At 41.5% G+C, this 20,706-nt stretch overlaps 1 protein-coding gene across 1 annotated transcript; it reads right to left on the bottom strand.

Annotated features, from left to right (window-relative positions):
• Positions 1 to 23: 23 nt before the first annotated feature.
• Positions 24 to 19,474, bottom strand: jakmip1 (janus kinase and microtubule interacting protein 1). Its single transcript, XM_029512217.1, has 23 exons — positions 19,218 to 19,474; positions 13,960 to 14,270; positions 13,045 to 13,377; positions 12,353 to 12,514; positions 10,867 to 11,079; positions 10,212 to 10,325; positions 9,901 to 10,047; positions 8,884 to 9,054; positions 8,124 to 8,183; positions 6,728 to 6,856; positions 6,410 to 6,538; positions 6,167 to 6,250; positions 5,095 to 5,157; positions 4,604 to 4,702; positions 3,604 to 3,705; positions 3,458 to 3,517; positions 3,310 to 3,375; positions 3,074 to 3,142; positions 2,788 to 2,865; positions 1,601 to 1,810; positions 429 to 494; positions 155 to 231; positions 24 to 53 (listed from the first exon to the last, which is right to left on the bottom strand). The coding sequence occupies exons 2-22, from the start codon at positions 14,113 to 14,115 to the stop codon at positions 181 to 183; spliced, it is 2,562 nt and encodes an 853-aa protein (XP_029368077.1). The 5' UTR covers positions 14,116 to 14,270; positions 19,218 to 19,474; the 3' UTR covers positions 24 to 53; positions 155 to 180.
• Positions 19,475 to 20,706: the final 1,232 nt, after the last annotated feature.

The raw sequence follows: 20,706 nt of genomic DNA, 5'->3' as shown, positions 1-20,706 counted from the left end.
AAAAACAATTAGGTTTTGTTTCATCCTTGCTTGCCTCCACAGCACCTTAAAACCTAAGAAAAGGAAAAACAGTTTTAATTTCCTTACCAATCATTGATGTTACTATCAGCACCATAAGTAAATACTGATATGGTACTTTGAATAAAGTTGCTACCTGATGTGGGTCCAAAGTCACTTTCATTAAGGCCAAAGAATAAATGCCAAAGAGAAAAACAAAAAGAGGAACAAAAACTAAAAGGACATAAAGAATTTAATAAAGAGGTGAAAAAAGAGAGAGAGGAAAAATGTCAAAAACTGGATACAATAACACACAACATGAGTGCATGTCATCTTAACACCCTCACTTTTTCTCTTGTCTTGTTCAGTTACAGTTCAAAATCTGTCCAGCAGCAATAACAGAAGGAAACAAATAAAATTTGGATATGTACCTTTTCCTCTATCTCCTTTATTTGTCTCTTTTGCAAGTCAATCCTGTCCTCCAACTCTCTAATTCTCTGCAATGCAAAGAAAGAAGTTGTTAGGTGACTGAAATATGTTCAAATATAAAACTAAAAGCATTCGATCCCAGTCATTCCTTCATGTACAAAAAGAAACAGTTGATAAACAGTTAGCAAGACAACAATCCAACAATTTGTGTAACTACTTCAGATAGTCTGCCACCTTCCCATAATGCCCTCTGTCTCCATGGTAGCTGTGTTGGGTAAGAACGAGCTGCCATGGCAACTAAAGAGCAGCATGATGAATAATGGAAGTTACTCCATCTCTTTAAAGCTGGGCGGCTCATTTGCTGGCTCTTTATTCTTTACTCTTTATACGCAACACATTTGTTGAACAGCTAATCCCTCTCACCTACAGAAAAAAGGAAGAATGCAAATTCTTCTTCAAATCCACAAGGAGAGTAATACAACTCTTAAGTTAAATGTGTTGCAAAAGAATTTCGAGGGATGCTAAATGCTTCAATTAAAAAGGCCTTAAACACTCATTAGGACAATACAAGAAGCCGTTTCAGTCTTATACTGAGGACGGGGTAAGTATGCAATTATAACGCCAGTGACTAAGTTTAAGTGAGAAAATGAAAGAGGTTCACCGAATATCCAGTGTTTGCAGCCTTCTAAAACTCTGATTTCTGACCTTTGCTGCAGATTATTTTGTCCATCTTCAGATTCTTTAAATGCATTTGGGGCAGTTAGTTTGTATTTCATGAGTTGATTAGCTGTTAGTAAGTTAGACTAGAACTGATCCAGATGAAGTTTAAGGTGCCAGGTGTTGTTGATATGGTGAATGAATAACATACTGTACAAACCACAGTGTAAAACTACTGTGAGGCCTGCAGTGTGAAGGGATACTGAAGCAGTGGGGGGGTATTCAGATCACAATGACACACGCACACACAAACAAACAAACACTAACACAGTCATTCTGTCCCATCTTCTCACTCTCCCCATTTCACATATACACTTACAGGAGGAATCACAAGCATCACACATAGGGATACTGCATCTTTTTCCAGAGCACCAGAGGTCTCGTGGGTTCAGACAGGTACCAGGGGTCAGATTTAGGGTGGGCTCAGTAACCTGACTCAGTTTGTTTTAAACCTTACCTGCTGGGCCTGCTGTAGGAGCTCCATGCGCTCCTGTAAGATCTGACTGTCATACTGCCGGCTCTGCCGGAGAATCTGACGCCGCAGCTTGTCCACGGCTAGCCTCAGCTCCTCCCTCTGCCTGTCAGTCAGCGACTCGGCTACTGCTCGGCATGCCGGCTGCTCCTGCTGCAGAGCGCTATACAGCGTGGCCTCCAGCTCCTCGATTCTCTGCACAGCCAGCCACATACACACACACACACACACACACATACAGACAGACAAACGGACGTGCACATTCACATGCAAAAAACCCCACATAGGCATGCACAAGCACACGCATGGTGTCACACATATGACAGACAGACAGATACACATGTGCACATATACACACACGTACACACACACATACACACCACTGTGACCATGGCAGATATGAAGACCACTGTTCCACTTTATGTTGGGTGTTTTCTTTTTCATGGTAACTTAATTATATTAACACAAGCCCTGTTTTTATTCTATGCAGTTGCCTGACCCTTCCAGAGAAGTTACCATGTAGAAAAGCATGACTTCACTGACACAATATAAAGTGGGACCATAGATAAACCAACACCAAAACTGAACAATAAAATTGTTAGTTATTTGAAGAGTGGGCTAAGGGTCAACTGTTCTGGTTACAGCCTATTTGAGTCACCAGGACAAGACAACGTCTTTAGGTCATTCATGTTAACAAATCTGGCATCAAAATTATATTCAAGCTCTTTTTCTAGATTTTTTCTGTGAGATTAGGTGGACCCTTTCACTTAGTCACAAATAATACTCATATATTCATATAGGCATTTTATCTTTTTAGATCAGTGACGGGCCCTCTATGGAGATAAAGGAGAAATGAGCCAATAACCTCACCCAATCCATTCTTTTTAGATTGTTCACAGAATTTAGACTTCAGTAGTAAAAGATGCAGTATCCCGACACAAAGATTTTACCTTCATGGAGTGTGTTCATGATATTTAATGGTATACAAAATGTTTATGTGTCATGGTGAAATGATAATGTTGCACCCGCGCATTTCAGAATCACTTTAACCTTTGACCTTTTACACAACCTCAGTGAATTTTACTGATCTTACTAGTTGCATTTAGCCTATTAGACTGGCTTTGGCCTTCATCTGTGCAATGGGAAAGGTCATATTACTGCAGGCTCCATACCATGTAAGCCTGGTCCAAGGCCTGCTTCCTATAGTCCAGCTCTTCCTCAAGAAATCCTTTCTGCTTGCTGAACAGTTCCTACAACAAGGTGGAACAAAATATAAAGTAGGACATGCTATCAAAACTGAATCGACATAAAATTATTGTGGATTGACTTTTTAGCAATAAACCAGCAGGAGAAAAAAAAAAAAATCAGATAAATGGCATGTTTTATGCAACATGAGACAGTCTATCATGTACATCTGACACAGTCAAATGAATTGAAAGTGGCGATTTGATTGTTTACCTTGTCATTTTCCAGGTCGATCATCTTCTGTGTAAGAGCGGCTTCTGTGCTATCTATTTTTTTCAACCACTGTACAGGGAAAATTGGGATAAGAATGGATAAGAAAGGGGCTTAATATTTTGTCATCCATATTTACCTCAACCAAAATCACTCATGTACTGGTTAAATGAATGAAGTGTAATTGCAACATGTGTCCACAGAGTGTCAGTAAAAATACAACAGGAAGAGACACTGACCTTCTCACACAGGGAGATTACTGTGCCTGCCTGGATCACAGCAACCTGCTCCTCATTTCTGAGGTTCTTTAGAAGGCACAAGTTTAAGGACTCAAATTATTAAATAAGGTAGGTTTAAGCCCATGTCATTCTGCAACACTGTGTCTGCACTCACCCCATTATCTCCCAGGATATCCAGTTTCTTCATGAGCTCGGGGATAATAACATCCTGCACAAAAATGAAAACCTGACATGATGTTGTGTGTGTAAAAGAGCATCATAGTAAAACCTGGGTCTTGTGTAAAGTGTCAGCACCTTGATTCCTTCCTGATGGCAGTAGATCTGCAGGGCACTGCTGCTGTTTTCAGGGAATGTAGACATGTGGAGATTCAGAGCAGGAGATCTGCGCTCCCTCTCCTAAAGGGGGTACATACTAAGTTAATACTCATAAACACACAACTAGAATTTTTTTTTTTTTTTTTCAAATTGCAAGAAATTAATAGTAATGTTAAAAACATTCCTCACGCTGTCACTGGGGTTAAGCAGCGAGACACAAATTGTGAATGACAGAGAATAAATGTAAACGAGTGGAAACGGGAATGAATGTGGGATTTACTTACATGACATGGTGGGGATCTGCCAAAATGAGGGAGATGGAAACCCATAGATTTAAATAAGAAAACTAAACCAAACTGAACTTAAAAAGGGATTTAAAACACATGCTGAGACTTATTACTGTCCAAATTCAGAGAGAACTGCTACAAAAAACATATCCAAAAACAACTCGCATTATTTATTGATTTACTGATGATGATGCCATTATTATTAGTGTAATTATAAGCAAATAAAATCTGATCTCTAATTTCTTTCCTATCCATACATGTATGTTGGAAACTTAAATGTTTACGATAAGATTACTAAGCAGTTAGACAGTGGGAATCTCCGTCCTTAATTATCTGTCGGTAGAAAACAATTTAAAATGAAGACATGCATGCAAAAATGAAAGACAAAATGAACGTAGTTGGGAGTAAATGTTAAACTTAAATACATTTTTATTCAGTTAGAAAATATATTTATCATGACATAAAATATTTTTATTCAAAGAAATATTCCAGTTCAGTGGAGGGGGTGGTGGGTCTGGGAAGGGTCAAGACAGCTGCCACGCAAAACAGGGGAGCACAGATGTATACACAGAAAGACAGTCTGTCAGTGAGCCTGTCTCTTTGTTGTGTTACTGTATGTAGGTCTTGCGCCTGGAGCTGACATTGTTGTTGTCGCCTCCTGGTGACAATTTGACGCTGCTACAGTCTCTTACTTCCAATTCCAGAACCCTGAATTCCAGCAGCTCATTCTGGTCTCGAGCATCCTGAACCTCAGCTTGTAGCCGCGACTCCACCTGCTGCAACGCACACATCTACGGACACACAATGGCATCTTTTTTAAAAACAATAACATAGTATGGCATGTTTGCTATGCTTTCTACAGTTATTACTAAGGACAATGGATATCCTGGAGTTGTATTTTACCCATTTAAATTATCAAGCAAGCACAATCCCAAATTTAGAATCCTGAATCTACTCCACTTTTATTTTCCCTTCCCTTGTCCTGACTTTGAGGCCATGTTGTGATTAGTATTGCTTTGTTTGCGTTTATTCTGCAGAATTGGCACTTAGATTGAGAGCTAAGGTCAACATTCATACAGAGAGATGCAATGAGATCTCAACAAAGATCATTGCTGGAAATACAGTAATGCATTTAAACTGGATATGGATCTAAGTCTGTAGATAAGTAGATAAGTGCACCTACCTTTTCATGAAGATCTAGATTGGTCTTGAGCAAGTACTGCTTCTCCTCTACCCACTTTGAATCCTGCAATAACAACCAAAGCAAACATCAGCAAGAAATGACATCAGCAAAAGTAAGCAAGGTGAAGGAGAGGATCCCACAAACCAGGTATATAAAAAAAAAAACCAAAAAAAAAACACCCCCCCAAAAAAATTTTATAAAATAACAGTCATAAAACAAACAATCATCAGCTCAATTTCTAGACAGCACAATATTAAATATGTACTGTATTTACAAATGACACATGCAGAGGTAACATAGACACATACAGACAGGAACAGATTGACTTTAGTTTACGTTTATTGTTCCAGAGAAATAAATAAAATCCAACTTCTGAGATAACAGAGGAAACAGAGCTGAATTCACAGTCATCTGGAGATCACAGCGACAGGAGGAGAAGAGAAAGGCAATCTGAGCTGAAAAACAGCAGAGCAGCAAATCAAAATAACAAAGCTTGCCTGAGCCATAGTGGAACAGGCAACATGCAGTAAAAATGCAGTCATACAAAGAGTATTGATATGAAGACATCATACTAGTTTCATAGGTCCTCATGAGACTCTGTATGGTTAGTAATTACTTTGTTTCAATTTCTTAAATTATACTTAGTTTTGATAAAATAGCTAATGCTTTTCTTCTACGTGTGTAGGTTTGGTTAATATCAAACCAAAATTGTTCATGGTGAAAAACTGGAAACGGAAATCAATATAAACTGTGAATTCAGAATTCAGAAATACCACTCGATTAACACACTGTATATAAGTTTAGTCTTAGCTGACAAGACTCAAAGTTGGCCGGCCTCCTCTTTGTGGTCAACAGCCCAGAAAGTCACAACCAACAAGAAAAAGGACAGAGGGTGATGCAGAGCATGCAAAGAACTGTGATGGCACACATGCAGGAAGTGACATCACAGGATTCTGCGGCAGACCTGGTCAGCATAGCGCCAGCCCAGGAGCAGAGCAGCCAGACAGACATGCAGGAGGGCCAGTGAGAGCAGGACCACAGAGCTCCTTTCCCCATCCCTTGTCTTTGTTACCTGCCCCCTCTCTGCCAAGGCCTTCTCCAGGTCGACAATCTTGGCTTGGCAGCTGCTCAGCTCGGTCTGCAGCTGCTCACGTGTCTGTGGGACGGAAGATTTACATAAAGGGACCAAAGTGCAAACCAGCCGGATTTAAAAGAAATCAAATGTGAAAACCTAACAAGGTGCCACTGTAAAATATTAACTAACTGCTGGGGAAAAAGCTGACGAGGCAGAAAGTTTAAAAATGCTGGTACCCACCCTGGCCTCCCTCTCAGCATCTAGAGAGCCCCCGGTCTGCTCTTGCAGGAGTGCGTAGGCCCGTTGAAGAGCCTGGTACTCTCTGGTGAGTTGACGGAAACGGAGCTCGGACTCCTCACGGGAAACACTCTGTAGTACCAAGCAGGGACAGGGTGAAATTAACACAAACTTTTACCACAGCTTATCTCCAACTTTGAAAATAATTTCTTAATGACATGTCTTTTTTTTTTTTTACCAGTTATCTCAACATTTACGCTACACTGTCTGTAGAATATAGTTCAAATGATAGCTTTTAATGTAGGAAAAACATTTTCTTACCTCTTCTAAATCTTCCTCTGGAGTGGCAGGTGTGCGGTCAGTGAGGTCAGTGTTGTAGGAGGTTAGAGAGGAGGTCTCAGAGTCTATGGACTCCTCATCAAATCCAAAATATGTCTCCACAACATGCCTCTGAAGTAAGAAGAGCAGGAAAAAAAAAAAATCAAACCAAAATCCTGAGGTACAGTTCTTTCAATAGCAGGCCGGTTTTTCCTGTCTGCCTGAAAAATCCAACAGTCCATCACACCTGATTTCAGATGACAGAATTCCCGTTTTGAGTTCTTCTGACACACATGACTGGGTTTCAAAAAAAGTTTCCATTTGGAAAGAAATAGGAAATTCTTCAACATTTTGTGTTTGCCAGATGCTATCACACTGTCATTTATTTCAGTTTAATCAATTTAAATCATATCCAATAAAGTCTCTGCACGTTTGTTTACATCTTTCCCACTAGCTCTTCCAAACACCATCAAGTTCTTACCATCATGTTTATATGTCATCTCCTGGCAACCAGAGAAGTAGAGACAGACCAGCGCACACAGGCAAATGAAGGCGGAGAAGTAAAGGATAAAAAGGATGTATTCCGTCATTATGCTACTAGATAAAAAAAAAAAACAACTTTGGTGTACTTTACTACACCAGCCCATCTATACAGCTCTCCGCAGAGCTGTCCAAAAGCACAAATGTTTTCCGTTGCCCACCCAAACAAAATGGAAAAGCTGACAAAAAAGCTCCTGGCTATGATTAAAAGACTGCTACAGACAAAGCAAATGGCCAACTTCAGAGTTTTATGCAAGCTACCTCTGTCTTAAATTCCCAAAAATTTTCTTTTCTGACCAAGAGCCAGATTCTGCCTAAAACTGCATCCAGCCTTGTCAAGGTGACAAACTGGTTCCAGCACGAAATAGATGGGAGACCCCTCCCCCTGACATCATCACAGACATCATGTTCCCTGGTGTGATAGCCAAACATGCTCAATCAAACGCGTACAAGCATGATAGCAGCAATTATTTTTTCCTTCCTTTTCCAGGCCTGTTAATGTCATCCCATTCCATCTCTCTTCATTTAAAAAAAAAAAACTGCTCATCACAAATAAAGCTTGCAGCTTTTGTCATGAAGGTATTCAGCCTTAAAATAACACAAATTAACACTAGCAGAAAAAAGTTAAAAAAATTTTCAGTCGATGTGGGAATGGTTCACATGGAGGTCGTGTGTATTCATTGTTATGTTCCCATCTCTGAGGGACACTGCCATTATTGTCTCCTGAGCCCAATTAAACACAAACACAAGTGAAAACAAACACACACTCAAGTGAAAAGAATACTTAAGCATCAGTCAAGCACAGATAGGGTAGTTGCTTGGTTACCACTCGGTTAACAGAGTTCTCATGGACACATACTTTTGACAGTTTGAGAGGTTTCCTCCTGTTTTTTCTGCTCATCACCAGACGGTCACGTTCCTAAAGGCAAATACAAAGCAGATCAACATCTCATACCACCTTCCTCCCTGTTAAGAGCAAATCAGAAATTCTGACATCATTGAATGAGCCCAACTTCATACGTACTTAAGTCAAAATATTAAAGTTAATCAGAGTATCTCATGCAGCACTGGACATTTTGGCTTTGGACGTTACTTTGACACATATAAACTACTGTACCTCAAGATTGTTGCAGACCATGACCAAGACAATGAAAACCAAACTGTACTGATGACTTGAGATGAAGTGGTAATGATGTACAGTAAATAATATCATCATAAGAAGAAAGCCCAAAATGAATCTCTGCATATTTTGACATTGATTTCAGATCTGAGGTCAGTAACCTGAGGGCTGCACTATATACAAAAAAATCGTTTTGGGACTCTTTTGCCAGATATTGAGCCATGATTTCAGATGAAATTGGTTGTTTTTCGCACAAATCACTGCACAAATACTGAAGACCAAATGATAAAAAGGCAAAATGTCAGACAAAATTATCGTACCTGACAGCAGACAGTACCCCCCCACAAAATAAACTGAGAACAGTATAGGAGGACTCATACGTTTAAGACAAAGACACTTTTGGTAATGTAAGCATGTAAAACAAGTTGAAGCAACGCATTTCTTGTGAAAGAATAATGGGCATCTGACTCTGGGAAATTAAAAAAAAAAAATGGCTTACCTGCGTGAGCTCGTCAATGATGCCACGTTGCTCGGCAACCTGCAGCTTGAGGAACTCCACCTCTTGTTCCTCGTGGGCATGGCTCAAGTCTGTCAGTGAGCTTGGTCGCTTCAGCTGTGGTTGAATGGCTTGTTGCTGTGAGGGTGGTCGAGCAGAGGAGGCTTTTTCCTTCTGAAGGAGGGACAGAAAGATTGATGCTGTAAAGCAGTGGTATTCAACCTTTATAAGTCCAAGATCCCTGATCTCGGCCTTGGTGAAAGGCAACATCTACCTATTGAACTGTTCATTGAAAAAGACAGCCAACACTGTGCTTCCAAATTCAGACCTTTTATTTGCCTGTATTTGAATTATATGCACTTTGGTGTAACATTCACATTGATGCAGCCAAGAAAAGACTGTAATTAATTGAAGGAGCCAAAGCACTTTTCTGATTTTTCACTGTTATAGCACCATCTAGTGGACAGACGGGCTTTATGCATAAATAGATCTGAGGTTAATGAGTTTGAGATAGATGGATTCAATAGAACAAACAATAAAACAAATGTTTTAAGTAACATTTTAAAAGTAAATACTGAATGTATTAATGCCACATATGCACAGCTGTCTTTCACCCTTGTCTTTCACTGTAAGGTAAATAAAAATTCCTCCTCCCATTCTGGGTGGAAATTATCTGTTTTTGCCTCCTCCACCATGCTAGCTAGCAAGCTCCTTCGCTTATCTGGATGGAGAGAGAGGCGCTTGCAAAACTGAACAGTAATAACGTGGGCATTGGCTCTTTGTCTATTTCTTAAGCTGTTATTTTGGATAGCTACAGGCAAAGTCTCTAAGATCTACCGGTAGATCGTGATCGACGGGTTGCCGACCCCTGCTGGAGAGAATGATTTCATGCTACTGTCTGTTTTACCGAAATTCTAATGGACACCCAAAGCTCCACGACCAAATAACTATTGTTTTCCACAAGTATATGAGCATCATCCTTCTCCATGATGATGCGGGACACAACAGAGAGCAGCTCACTATCTCAGCGTTCTCTCGGCTCAGGTTCTTTAGTTTCTCCTCCATGCGCTGCAGCGTTTGCAAGAGGTCATCGTTCTTTTTGGACAGCCGCTTGTTCTTCTCAAACATGGGCTTCATCTGGCTCTCTGCCTCTCGCACTCGCTTTAACTGGACAGACGAAGGAAAAATAAGGGAAATAAAAATCCTAGTCAGACAAAAAGCTTGAGCAGGACAGGTGAGATATAGGCCCATGTTGATCTGTCCACAAATTTTCATGCCAATAATTAAGGAATGTATATGCATTTTTATTTCTCTTTATGTCTTTTCCTCACCAGCTCATTCCGCTCATCTGCCAGCAGTGCATTTCTGTCCTCCAGTTTTCTGATGACTGAGTGGAGTTCTGCAATCTTGAGTTGAAACCTCCTTGTGTCACGTTCCTCCGCCTCCTGTTGAGCAGGGGAGAGAAGGGAGGAGGAGGAAAGCAAAAACTGAACCGAGGGAAACCATGCAAACAGGCAGGTAAATGGAGATAAATGGGAAATAGGGGGTGACAGGATGATGGATGAGTTGACATGTTGCAACTGTGAACTTGACTTACGTATATACACACACAGGATATCTAAATGCCTCTCATGAATATATAAGTGAATTGGCCTCAGATGATATTTGAATCCAAGGAAGCTAATTATGCACTCAAGGTCGACAGGTGTCCATAAATATCCTTAAAAATGAAAATGGTCGGGTGGAACAGCCTCCCATTTTCTCTTTATTCTAATGCTCTTTGATACAGAATATAAATCACCTAGTGTTTTGCATTCTTTCTATGAAAATAAGCAAATTGAATCACCAGTGGAAGAACAAATCCTCCTACATAAATTTAACCTTTGTGTTTTGGCTTTAGCCACCTGTCATATTACAAGCGAATCAGTGCATTCATCCTCATCTACAAATGGATGTGCGTACATATGGTTTTGTTTCTGAGCTTACCTGGTTGTTGAGCAGCTCGGTGTTGTCACCTAACCCAGGAACCACCTCTCTCTTGGGGCTGCCATGGTTGTGTCTTTCAGCCTCTCGTACTTGGCCCAGCTGCTCATCCAGGGCTTCCTTCTGAAGCTGAAGCTTCTGGGCGTAGCCTGCCTGCACCCCCAACTCTCTCTCCAGAGCACACACCACCCGGTCCTTCGCCTTCAATTCATCCATCTACAAGAGGGATGAGTGGGAACAGAGTGGGGAATGATAGAAATAATAAATGATAACCATTTGTTCATATATTTCTGCAATCATGGCACAGATACTATTTCGACACAATGATGAAATCCTGCATGAATTGTTCTGAATCACTCATTTGACCATCAAATTGCAAGTGATCGGTTTCAACAAAAATGTTTTCCCACTTATTATTTACTGTATGTGTAAAAACACTAAGATTTACCTGTATTCTATCTATTATAATAGGTCTATGTCTCACAGTCGGTCAGCGTGGTGATGAAGTGGTTAGCGCTGTCACTTCACAGAAAGTAGGTCTGTAGATCTGTAGTTTCTGACACAGTTTTAGCATTTAAAACAAAAACACTGTCCTCTAGCTCTGATTCATTCATCAGCTGTTCCTCTGCACTCAGACTTATCTTCTGACAAATGTTCCCACTTCTACTTTCCTTTGCATTTTCTTGTTTAACTTTGGACCTACAGCCATTGAATATCCGCGTTTTAACTATTCTCTTCTTCTTCTTCTTCTTCTCCGATTCCAAATATTATTAAGTCTCAGATATTCCTAATAGTAATGCCTGTTGTTTTAGCTGTATTGCACCATATGTAATAAGGTTAATTAGTAACTGCAGGTCTACAGTTTTATTTTGACAGATAAGCAGCACATGGGGAAATAGAGCATGCAGAATTTACCCTCCAACCTTTACAAGAATGAGATAACGCTGGGCTGGACCTGAACTTCAGAAACAGGAAAAGACATGTCAATGTGTGAGGGACTTGATATTCAAATATAGTTGGGCCAGACAAGTGATATGAAAATGGCAGCTGCTTGATCTAAGGTGACTGGAGAACAATATAAAAGGCACTATAAGCTTTGTCTTTTTATTTTATACATTACAGCTTTCAGTGTTGTAATTACATTTAGGTTGGTTCATTATGTCCATCAGGACACTTTCTCTTTCCAACAGAATTATACAAAGAAGTGACCATCTAAAATTTTGAACGGCCTGGAAAATGACTCTCTTAATCAGTGTCTTTCCTGATGAGGTGGAAAGCTCAGTAAGTAAATAAGTAATTAAATGTCATACAATAATCAAATTACTGTTAGTTTTGAGTTTTGGAAACAAACCAAACACAATACACACAAATACAAATTTGTGACTGTCGTAGAAAATGTAAATAAACATGTAATAAACTAAATTATTTAGAATTTATTAGCCTTTACCGAAAGACAGAACGTGTGCTTTGCAACAGCATGTGGCCTCACCAGTCTGCGGATATCTTTCTCACAGTCCCGTTTGATACGATGGACCTCATCTTGGTGCTGTTGGTAGGCTGTGCGGAGATCTGCTGCTTTTGCTTTATCAGCCTGCAGAGCATTTGCCAGCGCCTCATCAGCTTGCTTCCTGGCTGTCTTCTGTTCTTGGATCTTAAAGACAGCACAAGTGTGATATTGAAGCATTTATGCACACGTGCCTCGTCCCATTGAAGAGTTGTAAATATAGATGCCCTTTTTGTTTCTAATGCAAACAGAAATCATTTGAAACAATAGCTTGGCAACAGGGTTTTCCATCCTGTTTCCTGTTTTTCAACAATGAATTTACAATGGTTCACCCAGTTCCACATCACCACTCAACAACAGATACATACGTGTGCATGAACACACATAGTATTTTCAAAATGGCAACTTTCCACACAAACTGTTTGACACTTGTCTGAACTGACACATTATGAAAGCTGTTACAGCTTACAATTGTTGCCAATTTTGTTGTGTTTTAAACATGGTCGGATGAGTACTGACATTGAAAAAAAGGATATACTAGATAGGGCATGAATGCAGCATTGGTCATAGGATGATATTCAAAGTGTTTTAGGTGATATCGCAGTTACTGCTTCCATATATTTTTATGTATTTTGGAAGCATAATCAATACTCACTTATATATAAGATGCAGCCTACCTCCTGCTGTAGCTTTATCCTCTCCCCGTCAAAAGCCCTCCTGGCCTCCTCCCGAGCCTCCCCGAGAAGTGCATTTTTGAGCTTATCAGCAGCTCCATCTCTTAGTGCATTCACAAGCCCCTGAAGCCTCTGCACCTCTACATCCCGGATCTTGATGGCTCTGGCCAATTCAACTTCATGCTGCCGAGCCAAGGCCTCCCGGGCAGCTGCTATCTCGCGTAGCTTTTCTTCATGGAGTTTGGCTCGCAGGTCAGTGATTGCCACAGCATGTTTGTGCTGTTCGAGTTCACGAGCCTGCCGCTGCTCCTGCAGTCGCTCACGGAGCTTACATACCTGGCAAACAGGCACAAGAAGAAAGAACACAGCTGTCAACCACTCATCAAGATCTACAATAGCACCAGTCCCTGATGTGCTCATCCATTTTCTCAGACTGTGTGTAGTGGGGCTGCCCTATAATAGGTGAACAACATTAGTCCATGATGGAAGTCCTTGTTTGTCAAGTTTTTATGGGCCAGATGGTCACAGACTGTCACAGTGTATGCGGTTATCAGACCGTTTACACTTGTGTTTGGCAGGAAAGTCAAAGAATTGGATGGTTTAAAGAAAGTAAAGGACAAACTGAAGATGGTGACACAGAGATTCTAATGATTTAAAAATGTAACAGAGGGACAAGCTGTTAATAAGAAATAATGATAATAGGCAGGCCTGACATCCACTGAATAAATGTGCTGTTGACTGAGCTTGATAAAAAATAAAATGCCGTATAGATGAGACCATCCTTTGTGGAAACTGTGCACCTGGTTCATCCAAGCACTTACTTCTATTGTGATGATCTAAAGAGAACTACCTCTCCACTGTCACTGCTAACAGTTTTTTTTTTACACAAGGCCACCGCTTCTTCTTCCTCCCCCTCACCTTTCCCCGCTCCTGTTGCAGCTCAATCTGGACATCCATGAGTTTGCCTCGCAGCTCTTCGTTGGTGGCCTGCACTGAATCAGTCATCACCTCTGATTTCTCCGGCTTCCTTCCCTTCTTGAGGGGTGGGGCCGCAGGGGGCGCAGATGATGACATAGCACTCTAGCCGTCCAGGCAGGACGGACATAAGAGTGCCAGGTGTGGCAAAGCAGAGGAGAGTCAGTTGCTGCTGCTCCTCCACCCTGTGAGATCCTGCATCATCATCGCGTGGTTGTTGTGTCTACATCATTGCTGGACGATGCTGAGGGTTTCTATTCGACCAAAACACAGACAAAAGATGGAAAAAGGGTGAGTCATTGTTAAAAGAACTGGGTTAACAAAACTATTCTGAGCAAAACATTGAACCCAGCTCACGCAGCACACTCCAGCCTTGGGAAAACAGACTATTTGGGGACTAACACTTTTCTCTGTCACCCTCGACTTTCTAACATACACGTGGGTTATTTATCATCAGTCCCTGGGCTACACTTAGTAGCTCAGCAGAGCATGAAAATGTGTTTGGCTAGTCCGGCCACCATCATTATAGTCCTTGCCTCTAACACTGGATGCTTCTCTCCATTTGGGGATGAATGGATTGTGAACTGTGATGAGATTTGACATTCTTAAACCCAGACATGCATTAATGTGTTTTTGCATTGCATGATTAGTTTTTAATTTTTTGGGGGGGATTATTTTATTGAGGTTGTGTACACTAATGGCATCCATCCCCTCATCTGAGAGTTGAATTGTAACCCGGTAACCTTCCAGTCTTTTTGCTGACTATTAAATAAATAATGCAACAATGAGGGAGCTGAGGCATGAAGACTTTAAGTGCCGCCATCTTTTTCTACAAACACATAACCAATAACGTACACAGATGGCAGTAACCGTTACCAAGGCAACTCTTGCTTTAAAAAAACTCTATTCCTCTCATAGCAATGGATGATGGAGATGAGAAGTCTCACAGTGTATTTGAAACACCCATATGCACATGATGCACACACACATTTACACCATATAGTAGATGTACATTTGGAAGAGAAAAAAAAATACACATACACGCACACAACGTTGCTATCTCGTCCAATCTCTGAGGCGATATTGACTGAAAAAGAGAAATGCACTGCTGCTAGGGGGCAAGAAAGCCTTCTTCACCATGGATTTTTACACAGAATACAAGTGGAGCTAGTGGAAAAGAAAAAAATGACAGAGGAAGACTTAAGCCAATAAGAGGCAGGCAGGGAAGAAGGAAAGAGTGGGAACACCGTATAAAACATGCAAACCAACCATCGACTCTTGCCCTCTCTACATCCCTCCTCCCCCACTGACTGGCATAGAGATGTTACTGAGCAGACGCAATCTGTGATCTCACCCTCATTCACAGGGAAAGAGCGAGAGAGGGGGAAGAGTGAGATTATTCTTACACAGAAAGCTCTGACACAAGCACATATTCTCCAACTCTCCGACAGAACAACTAGGGATAGATACAGTCGACAGCTATTCACACAGGCACTGACGCTCTCTATACTTATTCACATTTGTATTCATTCAGAGGAAGTCAATAAATTTCATGTGCAATTGTGTCTTCTGGAAATTGCAGATACGGTTTAATAGAACATCCTGTCACCGTTTTCACCATGTTATGCATGTCTGTGCCTGTTTTAGACGACGCGTGCCAAGATGAAATGGCTGAGTATGATGGCCATTTACATGGTTTTCTTAATATGGTAAGAAGGTGTGTATCTTAAATGGTCAGTTGGATTTATTTGTAATATTCAGAAACTTTCTTGGCATCATTAAGAACTAGAAAAGATAGGCTGTAGTTTCATATGCTACAAATCCCAAACATTTTACACAAGATTAATATAGTGTGTAGAGGCACAAAAACACATGCTATAAACGGTGCATAGTTCCCACAAAGCCTCCTTTGCGCCACAAGTGTTTAAGACGGAAGCCAGAAGCCAACTCTCAAAGTTTATAGTTCATGGAAAACCAGGAAAGTTATATTAGGAAAGTGGAACATTTTATAGGGGCATCAAGAGGCTAAAAAGCCCCTTTAATGTTCAGACACAAACAAAAGCCAGCGCAGGTCATAGACCTTAAATTACCTCCTCCATCCTAAATATTTTCAGCTGCTGTATCTAAGACTGTTTTGGAAAGCCTCAAGAATAGGTAAAATGTTTCAATAAACAAAACTGGAAGCCGAGTCTTCATCAATCTTGCTGAAATATACAGTACACATTATTGACATAATCCCACTTTTACAAAAATCACCATGAATGATACAACAAAAAACTTGCACCATCAAAGTCTATTTAAACCCAGTTAATGACGCACTTAAACAATCAGCTTAAACTATCAGTGGGGCTAAATCACCTGATTGTGACGGCAAGAAAGGAGTGATGAAGAAATTCTGCCACAGCTGAAAAATTACACAACTGAAGTAATTGCTCCTTGATAAATATTTGAGAAAAGGGCTCTGATTATGTCGCTTTTTTCTTTTCTTTTTTCGCGTTCAAAAAACAGCGACAATATGTTCCCATTGGCACTAATACAGCATACAAGTATATTATGAAACATAATCAGATTAAAAGTAACTACTATATGTGCCGTTTCATAATCACCCCTGGAAATCCTTCACTGTATGAAATAATGCAACTGTACGGGATTACAACAGCACACTAGTTGGTGGCTGTTTCTGGGCATTGCCTTTTAGTTTAAGACTTGAAAAGCAGGATGTGAAAATCTAATGGTCGTACTTGACTTCCTAAAGTAACCAAGTTCAACAGCTGGAGATTGTTAGAAGCCCTTCCAAAAAAACATGTCCGTCTGCCAGTCTGCAATAAAACCTATGACCCTTTACCGATTAGTGGCTTCAGGATATATGGTGGCAGTTTCTTTTCAGTTTGCAGCATATCTTAGCAACACAACAGACAATAAAATGAAAATAACTAAATTAGATCACATCTTTTCTGCTTTTTTCACCTCACAATTCCATGTTGTGTTAAAGGCATCAGCCGAAAGTACAAAAAAAACCCAAAAATTTTGGTCAGAGAGTTTTAATAGCTTCAGTAAAAGTTGAATATTTTAGTGTGACTAACTGAATGACTGTAAACTAATATTTGCTGTTATTGTATGCCAATTAAATCATCAACTTCAGTGGGGTGGATTAAGTACCAGCATGAAGTACAATGAATCTGTACATATACAAAACAAAGAGATGTATTTCTGAGTGCATATGTGAGTAACTGACAAGATAAATCAGTAACAAATAAAGACTAATAAATATAAATGAAGTACAAAATATGGGTAGCAATTCTCATTACACGCTTACAGATGAAACTCTTTCAGGCCAGAAAGACCACACACGCGTACTCCCAATGTGTCAAACATTACCTAGACTTCAGTGAGTTATACAGCCTCATTAAATCCATAAAAGAGCTACAAAGCAGAGCTCAAACAAAGACACCTCAATATTCTGTCTAGGTTCAAAATCAACAGTGAGGGTGTGGACACACAAGATCTACGGCTCTGTTTATGCTGCACATTTCTACCGATGCTTCAAAGTAGTGTGTATGGACACACCTTCTTACTGTAACATATTAGCACCCGCAGTTTGGAAAACTGTCAGCGCAAGTCCAGCCACACTCCCTCGTCAGTCTACATAGACAAACACACACACACACAGAGCAGGCTGGAGACACACTGCAGACACTGTAATGACCCCAATGAGTGACTGATTAACCCAACGAAGTGAAACACTAGTGGAGCATACGACCTAAAAACTACAATGCCAGCAGAGTGACTAGTCACTCCAAAGAGATAAACAATAAGTCTTGTGCCATTACCCAGTTTGTACACGGACGCCCAGTCATGGGTCAGTTTCCCCATCCTTGTGGAAGCATTGTGTGTTTTTGGCTTGTGTGTGCATCTATGCTTTTGCATGCATGGGTGCATCCATGTGTGTCTGTGTGTCCGCAGCAATGGCTGCCTCTCCCCCATCAGGAGGAAATGATAGTGCAGTCAGTAATGTGATTAAACTCGCCTCTCTCTCTCTCTTTCCCCGAATAGTAGACAGTGCATCGGTCAGCGCTAGCTGCTAGCCGTTTACCTACTAACTGATGTCTAGCCATTAATACACAGCACAGTCATTCTTGCCACTTCCTGCATTGAAAATGCAAGATGAATTGCCCTAATATGTCTTGATGCAAGGGTTAACAGGGAAGGTGTCACAAAGGGAGATGAATACACTTGTGGTTATAGTCCACAGGGATTATCCTGATTGTCACTCAGTGTTACAGCGAGGACAGCAGGGGTATGGACAGGGAGATGAGATTATGAATAAAGAATAAATAGGATAAATTAAGTTAGGAAGATGAGAGTGGAGGAAGGCAGGGTTGAGGGGAGAAAAGGAGGAAGGCGGGGGGGGGTGTTCCAGTAGCTGCGTTATAAGAGCTATTGAGCACATAATGCTTTGTAGGTTCTGCAGCACCGTCCGATCAGGCAGAAGTGAGTGTGCAACACATGCTGGCTGTCCGCTGGGGCAGATTTACTCTGCCACAAGCAGCACAAATGTTATGACAGACAAGCGTCCCTGGCTGGGCAGGGAGGGGCGGGCTGCGCTGCACAGGACGAGCTTTTGGTAAAGTGATAGGCTTAATGCAGTGAGTCCAGGCTCTGTAACGAGCTGTCAAAGGGGACCTCCGCCCGCAGAGCGCTGCCAACAGCCTACCACACCCCACGGCGACATGCGTGGGGCCGGTGGGGCCGATGCAGCAGCAGCAGCATCCTCCTCCAGCCACAGAGGTCGGATGTCCTTGCACCCAAGCTGCACAGGATCATGCCATGTCGGCCACAGACTAACGTGCAGGGCCGTATTCTGCCCTCACCTCGGGTAAGAGGAGGGGGAGTCGGTAAAGAGGGCTGACAGCAGTTTGACATTAGCATTATCGCAGTGCTTCACACTTCCTCTTTGGCTCCAGATGTTACACAGGATCCAAGCCACCCCTGCCGGGCTCGGCGCACACAGAGCCGGACCCCAGACATGATGGAGCCGGAGCCGGGTCTGAATCTCCGGCAGCGATTGCGCCGACAAAAAAAAAAAAAAAACAACCCGGATATCGGCTGTGTGACAAGGTAGCAGGAAAAAAAAGAAAAAAAAACACCAAATCCAAAAAGTAGCCTGCAGGAGTTTTATCTGACAGGATGAATGAACTTACCTGAAATGGAGGTCACAAGTGGCCTGATGTTGAAACGTCGCTGCCTGTAATTCACTTCACATCCAGGAAAAGGAGGCTGGTCTTCAGAAGTCACCTCAAGCGGAGCTCCGCTCGGAGCCGACGGCCCCCACGAACAACTTTCCTCGGCCGGTTCGCACGGCAGCTGGAGTTGTGTTACGCTGATAATATCCTCCTATCCTCCGGCTACAGCCCGCTCCCCGCTCCGCGCTTCTCCTCCTCTACAGACGCACGTTGACATTTTCATCCACGCCCACATGGACTCACAAACACACACACACACGCACACACAAATACACTGAGTGCACACGTGACGTCATCCGTCACTATACATTTCATTCATATGGGTAAAAAAAAAAGAAATAAATAAAATGGTTGCTTTGACCGTGTCGACGTGAACGTGTACAAAAAAAAAAAAAAAAAACAACTCAAAAAAAAACAAAAAAAAAAAAACAAGCGGGCGTCGCCAGTAGCGTGATAGAAGCGCGACACCTGACTGCGTGTTCAAGAATGACACCGCGCGCGGTTAATGCGTGGACACGCAGCGTTTGCGGGAGAAACGTGCGGCGTCAAGCCGTAAGCTGCCGGTAGAGACAGCCTATAACACAGCAGCACCATAACACGGTGGCCGTTCGCGTGAGGCTGAAGGGTCTCATGTGTTTTCGTATTAGGTCGAGAGGCAGACAAATCCAAATCAGTGAACGAAATAAGCCTGGAGAGCCCGGAACATTTCTGTTCGTGAATTATCATAAACACAAAGAAACATTAACAGTAGAGTCTTCATTATTACTTCAACAAGCTGTAACGTTAGTAGCTCAACTGTGTCGTGTCTCATTTGTTCTTGCACCGGTTTGTTGGCATTAGACTAAAATGAAAGGCTATTAATTTTATTTTGAATTTCATTAATTTATAGGCTAGAATTATATTTTATATAATAGATAATATTACACTAAATCATTGTAATGGGCCAAACATAGTGTGCTTCCTGCCTCGTTTCTTTGTAATAATCCTTATTAAAGCTTAACCATCACCATCATCACCACACACACACTCACAAACAAACACACTCAAAATCATCCATGACTGAAAAACCTCCAATTGCAGGTACTGCCTCTGAATTCATCTAGGACAAAATGACTCGTCAAATCATAAAATTAGGTGAAATAATCTGACGATATGAAAGTGCTGTGGGACCAGTGTGACCCAGATTCTGGAGGATGCATTACTTACCCACAGCTGCCTGTCTCGCCCTCTCCACACTGTGCCCGCCTGTCTGCCATTCAGAGGGCACACCACGCTCATCATCACAGCATATGCAGCCTATTGCTGCAGGGCAGAAGGGGCTAAAGGAAGTAGGAGCGGAGGAGCACATCCAACAGGGATGAGTTTGAAAGGTCTACATCATGTTCTCTCCTGTAATATTTGCTCAGTCATCCCAGGGGTGCAGTTTATATTCATGGGACATTTCTGA

This window comes from Echeneis naucrates, chromosome 10, assembly GCF_900963305.1.
Source record: "Echeneis naucrates chromosome 10, fEcheNa1.1, whole genome shotgun sequence".
In the NCBI taxonomy this organism is placed as follows: domain Eukaryota; kingdom Metazoa; phylum Chordata; class Actinopteri; order Carangiformes; family Echeneidae; genus Echeneis; species Echeneis naucrates.
Note: the sequence above shows the minus strand (reverse complement) of the source record. Positions and strands in the feature narration are given on the sequence as shown.